Here is a 9,244-nt window from a genome sequence, read left to right on the forward strand (position 1 = left end):
TGCCTCAATGTGAAACACTAAATGAAATATAATTAATTTTTACCTGGTTTTTTAGGATTTAGTTAGATAGGTTAATGGTAAACCCTAGCTTCAAATAGTCTCTGGCCACTCAATCAATTTACTGCATTATTCAAATGATTAAATTAAGAAACAATGAACTCCCTCCAAGTTGCATGTTTCAAGTGATTTTAATGTCACATGATTAATGCATGCCAATATATATTGCTATAATCCCTATAACAATGAACTCCTAGAGACCTAACTATGTAGCCCAACACCGAAAACCATATGAATCTCAGCCCATGAAATTTGTTTGTTTTTTAACTAAAACATTCAGGCCTTTCAATAGAAATCCTTACCCTATTATATATACTTGTAAATTCTGGGTGTTCTTGCACAACTGATCATCTGATTCTTTCATTTCCCCTCTTTCACACATAATTAGTTCAATTTTAATTAATATTTAGCGAGAATGGCTTTGAAGAGGGAAGCAGCCGTAGGTCTTGGATTCATGGTTTCTTTGATGGCTCTTTGTGGATCCAGTTATGGTGCCGTTTACAAGGTCGGTGATTCTGCCGGATGGACTGATCAAGGCGGTGTCGATTACAAAAAATGGGCTTCCTCCAAGACCTTCTATGTTGGTGACATTATTGGTAATGTTAATTACCATATTATATTTTAATATTTAGTTTTCGAAATGTAAAATTTCATTTACTCTATTATATATAATATTATGATTTTTTTATCATTAAATCTAAAGTAAATGAAATTTACAAAAAATTATAATTTTTTTAATCATAAGATAATAATTTAAATTTTATTCACTTTAAAATATATTGTAATTTATACTTAAATAAATTATACTTATAAATTTTTTAAATTTATATTTATACTTATGAATATTTAAAAAAAATTACAAACAAAAAACATAAAACATTTTTCACTGTTTATAAATTAGCATGACCTATAAATTGCCGAATACATGACAACTTATTTCACAGTTGATATATTTTACACAGTTTATAAGTTAACTTATTTATCTCCAGGTAATTTATACTAAACGGCGCTTATTAATTTGTTTGTTTGTGCAGTGTTTGAATACGACAGAGGCCATCACAATGTGATTGAAGCATCGCCTGTACGTTTGTTGTCCTGCGACATCTCAAAGCCGCGGAAGACTTACTTTACTGGCGAAGACTACATCACTCTCTACAAGCCAGGCGTCTTTTCCTTCACATGTGGCCTCCCTGGCCACTGCAAAGCAGGCCAAATCCTCACGGTGTTGGTGTTACCACCGCCTTCTATGGGCCCAATTTCAAGGCCAACTCCAACTCCGTCTTGGGCTCCTAGCCCAGACCAATTCATTGGTTCACCTTCTACGGGCCAAATTTCAAGTCCAACTCCAACTCAGTCTTGGGCTCCTTACCAATCCAGCGATTCGACTTCTATGGGCCCAAGCCCAGCCCAATAGAGTGATTCTGCATCTTCGTCAATATCCTCTATAATTAATTAGACTTTGAGCTTCTATTTTAGGTTTTCCTATATGTACTTGTGTTGGGACTTGAGGGAGGCATAAATAAATAGTAATATTTAGTATGATGTTGGGCTTTGAATAAAAGAGTGGGTTATGAAAGAATTGTGATGATTCATTGAAATAAAACCCTAAATTGCTACTTCTTTTTTTTTTCTGAATATATACGTATACTTTTTCTTTTTTTTTTAATCGTGTGAAGAATCAATAAAATGAAAATGAGTTACCAACTTGCAGACGAATTAAAGAATACTCAGCAGATTTTGTTGTTATTCATGAACAACCTAACAAGCATGTTAGGAAGATTCAATATAAAATTCATATAATAGGGGTGGATGCAGAAATTTATGTGAGGGTGGGTAAAATAAAGCGGAAAGTCTGGGGACAACATCCTTAATTTTTTTTTGGATTATTTATTAATTATGCATTCGAAATATAGAAAATAATACTAAAATCATATAATAGCAATAAGTAATAATTGAAAGTTAATTTACAAATATTCTCGACGATTTTTCATATTTTGTCTTTGGTCTTTCTCTGTCTCCTTGTGTGGTTGTGTGAGAGCCTGACAAAGGGGGAAGACCAACTGGTTTTACGAGAGGGGAAGAGAAGAGTGGAAAGGAAATGTTAGGTTGGGTTGGACTAGGCAAAGCATAATAGTGTGGGCAAAAACTAAAATCTAGGGTGGACAAAAATAGTCTAAAAGCCTAAAAAGATTAATCTATGGTCATTTTTTTTTCTTCGAGGGTGGGTTTAGTCCACCCTTGGGTGAGGGATTATCGTCCTTTGTGGACTTTGTGTAAAATCTCAAAAAAAAAATTCAAATATGGTAATTTGTTTTTCAGATATAAAAATAGCGTTTATATGAGGATCTCTAGGTTTAACTTTTAGAGTGTGTTTGGATTGAGAGATTTGGGGAAGGGAAGAGAATGAAAGGGAGAATATATTTCTCTTTATCTTGTTTGGATAGATAAAAAAGAAAGGAAAAAAAAAGTGATTTAATTTACTAATTTATCCTTATTTTTTATGTTTAAGTATCATGAATAAATGTATAATAGGTTTTTAACTTATAAATAACTTAATTAGTTATCTCTTCCCTCCAAATGATTCCATTTTGGAGGAAAAATTTTGACAAAAATTTAATAAAATCTTCCTCCCAAATCCTCCTTTTTAAATTTTTTATAAATTTTCCAAATAAGAGAATTAGAAGTAAACTTACTTTCCATTATCTTCCCTTCCTCCAAAATCCCTAAATCCAAACATACTCTTAAAAGCCAGATGAGAGGAAATAAAACATCACATGTTTCATAAGACCTAAACGCAATAACCATATGAATCTCAGCCCAAGTAATTTGTTTCCAAGACACAATGACCACCTTAGCTTCAAGAACAAGAAAATCAACTTACCCACCTATGTGTTCTAATATTCCAGTATTCAATATTTCTTAATTAGTGTCCTTAATTATAGAATTAGCAAGAAATTAATGGATTTGAAGAGACGAGCAGTAATCCTGGATTTCATGGTTGCTTTGATTGCTCTTTGTGGATCTTGTTCTGGTTCTGTTCACAAGGTTGGTGACTCTATTGGGTGGACGGCCATTGGGATAATTGATATTCTCTTTTACAAGAAGTGGTCTTTCGCCAACACCTTCCATGTCGGAGACACCATTGGTATAAAAACACAACTCCCCCCTGCTCCTTGTGCAATATATATAGTCTGTTTTAATTACTTTGATTCATATAATTTCACTATCAAACTTAGTGCATAATATAATAGAGCCCAAAATTCTTAACTAGCAACAATCGGTTTCCTAGCTAGTTCCGGGAGGACAAAATCGTGCGGATTTCTGTTCAAAACGGATAAATTGTTGCTAGTACGGAGAAACGGGTTGATACCATATAATTGATATATGGGATTGTAAATGTGCAGTTTTTGAATACAACAAACAGTACCACAATGTGATTGAGGTGATCAGCTTCTATGATTTTCACTTCTGCAACACTTCATCTCCGGTGGCCACTTACTCCAGCGGCAATGACTCCATTACCCTCAACAGGTCCGGGGACTTCTACTACACCTGTGCTTCCCCCGGCCACTGCCAAGCAGGCCAAAAGGTCCATATATTTGTCCACTCTGCAACTTCAATGGGCCCAATTGGAAGTCCAACTCCAGGTCCAAGCCCAAGCCCAAGTTTAAGTACTGCTCCTACCCCGTTTTAAGAGCGGCTCATTGGTTGTTCCCTCTTGGAGTCTGGGTATAATTGTTGTATTCACCGATTACCAAATTTTTCCTTTTGAAATGGAAAATGGAGGATTCGAATATTTGTTATCAAGATGATACACACCATTCTTACCACTCTAACTAATGACTTTGGTTTGGCTATGATTACCAGAATAATTTACTTTGATTATTCTGGGGTTCCAATAATTTCAAAAAAAAAAAAAACAGAAGAAGGTTATGTGAATAAATTGTAAATATCCAATAATATTAAATAGACATGTATATTTGGATGTTGACCATTCTTTGTAAAACCTACAAATTCACTTCAATTTCCCTAATTAATATATATGCGTAGTTTTATTATTATTATTATTTTGGATAAATATTATGGAGATTTCATAAAATCAAATGGAGTTACATCATAATTAAAGGACATTCAGGATATGATGGATGTCCTTCTCATGAAAAACAACACTTCATCCTTTGCCCTCACTAGTTGAATCTTTGAAATTTATTTTCACGCGTCGATGCACAGATCTCCATAACATTAGTTTAAGGATGAAAGTGTATTTTTGGTATAAAACTAAAAAGAAATTGAATTACACACTCAAGATTAAGGCGAATATTTTGTATCTAACATGTTGCTCCAACCTTCATCCGTAATTGAAAGCTAGACAGGCTCAACCCCTTTTACTGGAGTCAAAGAATTAGTAGATCTATTATACCCAAAAGGGAAATGGACTAGGGTTATGAACTTATATGATGATCGAGTCGATTCCATGATTATAAGTTCTTCAAACGGAACGAACATAGATAGAATCAGACCGATTCCCTAAATGCCTTTCTGGATATTTCTCTATGTCCCGGCTATTCGCGAAACGTGAGAATGAGATGAATAATCATATGCTTCCGGAAGAAATCAAAATTTTTATTTTTAGGCGGCGGTTTAATTTTGAATCCAATGACTTAATATTTGACTAAAACTCCAATATTTTTATTTATGCAAATCATTGTATGACTATGGACTCTCATAAAAAAAAAGTAGTTGGAAATAAATTTTACTCCATAATAGAATTATCACTATGGACTCTCATAAAAGAAAATTAGTTGGAAATAAAATTTACTCACATAAGGTTGTTAAAAAAAAAACTGCAGAAATAAATCGAATGAATAATCCATCGATTGGTCGGTTATTTTCAAAACAAATAACTGTCAATTGGTTATTTTCGATAGTTATTTGTTTTGAAAATAACCCTAAATTTCTTAAGCACAAAGGATGAAGAAAAGACAAGAAAGTTAGAGATATTTTCGAGAAATTGCAGCTGTAAACTGCTTGACTAGAGAGCAAGATACCCCCTCCACATAGGGCGGCAAAAAACAAAACACAGAATAAACGGGATCAATGATGACATCTCCTAGGCTAGCCAAAAAAATAAAGAAAAAATCACATTTTCCATACCACCCAAACCAATTACAACATGAGTATATCAGACCATACCTGTAACTTGTTTGATTCCAAAAACATTCACCTCTTAATTACATTTTCTTCTTCTTCTCCTCTTTGGGCTTTTCTTTAAGCATTAATGGCTACAACAATTCTGGTGTTCATGGTTTCTCTCATGACTATCTGTGGAATCTCTTATGGTGTTGTCTACAAAGTTGGCGACTCTGATGGTTGGACTTCCACTCCCACTATTGATTACAAGGACTGGGCCTCCACCAAGACCTTCTACGTCGGCGACGTTATCGGTACGTACACATAATAATTAAGCTTCTCTTCAGGGTTCGCCTTAATTATTTTGGTATCCATAACGATACGGTATAATTGTGCCCTATTATAAATAAAAAATCACAAAATAGGACCATGCTCACAAAATTCTTATACCAAAAGTAACTTATTTTTGAATTGGGAGGAGGTAGATAAGAGGGTGAAGACAAAGAAAGTGGTTAGGTTTTTTTTGACACCAGGGACTTGCCACCCTAACAGGTAAAGGGCACTTGCAATGGTGCAAGTGTTAATGTCCCTAACAAAATTAATCATGGGTCCCACCTCTATTACACAAAAAGTTAAGTCAAACACGTATTTTAATACAACCACATCAGCAAAACACAAATTTTTATACACTTTCTCTTCCCATCGACATGGAGGCCAATAACATTTCATTCCTCTATATTATCTACAACAAAACTATACCAAAACACAAAATATCAATACATCCAGATCAGCAAAACACTTCTCCCAATACAACCACATAAACAAAAAACATTTCACAATACAACAACATCAACAAAAGATAACATTTTTGTTGACCCAATAATTACATACCATTGCAAGTGCCCTAATTTTAAGACTAGTTCCTAAGTTGAGAACTTGGAGGGAGCGTCATCGGTTGGAAATCAGAACATTTGCGTAACAAAAATCATTCCTTAAATCACAGTTGCAAAACAACCCATGCCCTTAATAGATTCAAGAATGATGATTTCTTTCAGCTGTGGCATACGCGTCCAAAAAACGCGTTAGTTATGTGAGAGGGTCTAGACCTTTACTTTTATGTCGTTCGGTTGTGTTATGTTAATTCGATGTGGGATAAAGTCTTAACATCGCGGTTGTATATTTTGTATGCAGTTTTCGAATACAAAAAAGAGGATGACAATGTGGTGGAAGTGAGGCACCATGAGTACCGGACCTGCAACACTACATCTGCGGTGGTGACTTACTCCAGCGGTAAAGACTCCATCACATTCAAAATGCCAGGCCACTACTACTACACTAGTGGGTTTCCGGGCCGTTGCCAAGTGGGCCAAAAGGTTAATTTTAGGGTCCTTGCAGGCCAAAGCCCAAATACTCCAAGCCCACCTCTTTCTGGATTACAGCCATCACCATCATCATGCCCATGCAGTAAGAGTGATGCTTCGTCTTCTGTGTATTATTCCTCATTCGGGCCGTGGGCCTTGTATGTTCTTGGGCTTTGGGTTTGTATCTTTGGTTACCAGAACAATTTCTTTAGCTAGTTTTTCGTGGGGTAAAGTCCAAACAAGCCACTAAAGAATGGTGTTTGCAATTAAGTCACTGACTTCAAAACATTTGCAATCGAGTTACTCAATGTTTCAAATTACAACAAATGGATCACTCTAGTCCAATTCTGACCAATCAACCATCAATCAAACATGACATGTCATAGATTTGCCAAGGTGGAAAGGGATGACGTGGAGTGATTATAGTGATCTACTTGTTGAAATTTGGAATATTGAGTAACCCAATTGCAAACATTTTGAAGTCAGTGACCTGATTGTAAACACACGTATCTTTCAGTGACTTATTTAGACTTTACCCGTTTTTCGTGTGGAGAGTCGATACTAGGGGGTATGGAATTTGAATGTGTTGGGAGAAAATTTATAATGAATGAGTTTATGTGGTGCTAATCTATGTAATTTGTATTTTTTTTTTTACTTTCTTAATTTAATTATTGTGTGTTTTCAAGTTTCAATTAACTCAAGACTCATATCGATTTTAAGGGATTGGGGTATGCTGCACCTCCTTTAAGGTATAAAGTGAGTTTTTAAAATCTCAAAAAAAATATGTAAGTCATTGGATCATGTATTCAACTATTAATTTTTTAAAAAATAAAAAAAATGTCCCACATTTTGCACTCGACGGTTTAGAACCATTTAGATTTTACATACATTTTCTTTGATGAAATTGATTTTTTTATTCAACATAAAATAGAAATTATATTCATTATTCAAAATGGTTGATACTTATAACTTTTTTAGACATTTAAATTTTTTTTTATAAGGGTAGAAGAGATTGTATCTAGTGATGAAGTCATGTTATAGTGAGGAGGGTCAGCTGACTCCCCCTTAATTTATTTAAATAAGTCTACTATATATATAGTAATTTATATAAAAGATCGTCTGAATTCTCAATTTAGATCCCATTGTTATAGAAAATCATGTTTACCGTTGAAATAAGAAGACATGTGACAATTATTACTTATCATATTTTATAAATTTTTGTTTTTTAATACTTTCGAATGTATAATTAATATATAATCCAAAAAAATTATGGGGGCAACATCTTTTCTTTGCCCACGCAGACCTAAAATCTTTTGTCCATCCCTGAAACCCCCCTCATATGATGACCTGGCATCGCTATTGCTCGTACCCTGATCCGATTTTGAGTTTATCCTTCCAATTTTCCCACAAATCACTTGAGTACTTTTATTCTACTGATTGATTGATAATTGATTCATTTGGATATTTATTCGTAACATTTACTCTATTCAAACCAAGAACACATAAAGGGTCCTTGTAAAAAAAGACACAAAACGCACATAAAGGGAGTGAAAAGTTACCGGTATGCACATTTCATACCCTTTACACTCATACCAAACCCAACCTTAAAAATAAATAAAACTCATTATTCTTGAAAGAAAAAAAAAAAACAAACCCACCTGTTCTCTCAACTAACGTGTCAACCATGTAATTTGCTAATTTAATTAATTTGGGAAATACTTGTCCATTATGGTAAAGGAGATCAATCACAAAAACTTGTCATAAATCAAAATTTCACAAGGAAATCCCAATAACCCTAGAATTTGAAGAACCCTATACTATATATACATACAAACACTAGTCTCTCCACATTATTTTCACATCGTTTTTTGCTCCTTCAATTCTCTCCCCATTTCTTCCTCTTTTGACATACTATTGCTCTCACATACTTCTTTTACTTAAATCTTTCGGCAATGGCTTTGAAAAGAGGAGTTATCATAGCTTTCATGGTTTCTTTAATGGCTATTTTTGGAGCCTGTTCTGGTGCTGTTTACAGGGTTGGTGACACTGCTGGATGGATTGCCACAGGCGCTGTTGATTACAACAAGTGGGCTTCTACCAAAACCTTCCATGTCGGTGACACCATTGGTATCTATCTTCTTCTCTGTCTATTCCTTTAATTTTTGTTTCTTTAGTCTTTTGCAAACTTTTATAAACGTAGATTCATATACTTATGAATATATATATATTCATGCTGAATATATGCAGTTTTTGATTACAACACACAATTTCACAATGTGAAGCAAGTGAGGCACCAAGATTTCCAGACCTGCAATGTCACATCTCCTATGGCCACTTACTCCAGCGGCAGCGACTCGATCACCCTGAAGAGGTCTAGCCATCTCTACTTCACCTGTGGCTTCCCTGGCCACTGCCAAGCAGGCCAAAAGGTCGACATCAGGGTTCTTCCAGCTTCTATCGCCCTTACCGGAAGCCCAACCTCAAGCCCAAGCCCAAGCCCAAATGATCTTGCTTTTGGTTTTGGGTTACCCTCCATCACAACACCCTCTTCTCCAGCCCAAAATAGCGCTGCCAGGCCCGCTATATCTACTCTCTTCTATTCCTCACTCGGGTCGTTACTTTTGGTCGCTCTTGGATTATGGATGGCTGGGTTTGAACAGTAGTATTTTCTAATTCTTTTTTGTCGATTGGATATT

The 9,244-nt window shown here is 34.9% G+C and overlaps 4 protein-coding genes across 4 annotated transcripts; all 4 read left to right on the forward strand.

Annotated features, from left to right (window-relative positions):
- Positions 1-440: 440 nt before the first annotated feature.
- On the forward strand, positions 441-1,471 carry LOC119991423 (mavicyanin-like). The gene is made up of 2 exons (XM_038837777.1): positions 441-653; positions 1,092-1,471. Exons 1-2 carry the CDS (start codon positions 473-475, stop codon positions 1,469-1,471), a joined length of 561 nt encoding a protein of 186 aa, XP_038693705.1. The 5' UTR covers positions 441-472.
- A 1,544-nt stretch (positions 1,472-3,015) lies between these two features.
- On the forward strand, positions 3,016-3,751 carry LOC119991424 (mavicyanin-like). The gene is made up of 2 exons (XM_038837779.1): positions 3,016-3,202; positions 3,462-3,751. The coding sequence occupies exons 1-2, from the start codon at positions 3,016-3,018 to the stop codon at positions 3,749-3,751; spliced, it is 477 nt and encodes a 158-aa protein (XP_038693707.1).
- Positions 3,752-5,335: 1,584 nt separating this feature from the next.
- Positions 5,336-7,589, forward strand: LOC119991425 (mavicyanin-like). Its single transcript, XM_038837780.1, has 4 exons — positions 5,336-5,501; positions 6,379-6,725; positions 7,269-7,297; positions 7,550-7,589. The coding sequence occupies exons 1-4, from the start codon at positions 5,336-5,338 to the stop codon at positions 7,587-7,589; spliced, it is 582 nt and encodes a 193-aa protein (XP_038693708.1).
- A 911-nt stretch (positions 7,590-8,500) lies between these two features.
- LOC119991426 (mavicyanin-like) lies at positions 8,501-9,211 on the forward strand. Its single transcript, XM_038837781.1, has 2 exons — positions 8,501-8,675; positions 8,796-9,211. Exons 1-2 carry the CDS (start codon positions 8,501-8,503, stop codon positions 9,209-9,211), a joined length of 591 nt encoding a protein of 196 aa, XP_038693709.1.
- The last annotated feature ends 33 nt before the right edge of the window (positions 9,212-9,244 follow it).

The sequence above is a fragment of the Tripterygium wilfordii genome, chromosome 22 (assembly GCF_013401445.1).
Source record: "Tripterygium wilfordii isolate XIE 37 chromosome 22, ASM1340144v1, whole genome shotgun sequence".
In the NCBI taxonomy this organism is placed as follows: Eukaryota; Viridiplantae; Streptophyta; class Magnoliopsida; order Celastrales; family Celastraceae; genus Tripterygium; species Tripterygium wilfordii.

Bases quoted from the DNA above. Each gene is read 5' to 3' on its own strand.
- LOC119991423 (XM_038837777.1), top strand. From the start codon at position 473: ATGGCTTTGAAGAGGGAAGCAGCCGTAGGTCTTGGATTCATGGTTTCT. The intron at 654-1,091 runs GTAATGTTAATT...TTGTTTGTGCAG, and splicing joins CTATGTTGGTGACATTATTG to TGTTTGAATACGACAGAGGC.
- LOC119991425 (XM_038837780.1), top strand. From the start codon at position 5,336: ATGGCTACAACAATTCTGGTGTTCATGGTTTCTCTCATGACTATCTGT. The intron at 5,502-6,378 runs GTACGTACACAT...TTTTGTATGCAG, and splicing joins CTACGTCGGCGACGTTATCG to TTTTCGAATACAAAAAAGAG. The intron at 7,298-7,549 runs GTATAAAGTGAG...TTTTTTTATAAG, and splicing joins TATGCTGCACCTCCTTTAAG to GGTAGAAGAGATTGTATCTA.
- LOC119991426 (XM_038837781.1), top strand. From the start codon at position 8,501: ATGGCTTTGAAAAGAGGAGTTATCATAGCTTTCATGGTTTCTTTAATG. The intron at 8,676-8,795 runs GTATCTATCTTC...GAATATATGCAG, and splicing joins CCATGTCGGTGACACCATTG to TTTTTGATTACAACACACAA.
- LOC119991424 (XM_038837779.1), top strand. From the start codon at position 3,016: ATGGATTTGAAGAGACGAGCAGTAATCCTGGATTTCATGGTTGCTTTG. The intron at 3,203-3,461 runs GTATAAAAACAC...GTAAATGTGCAG, and splicing joins CCATGTCGGAGACACCATTG to TTTTTGAATACAACAAACAG.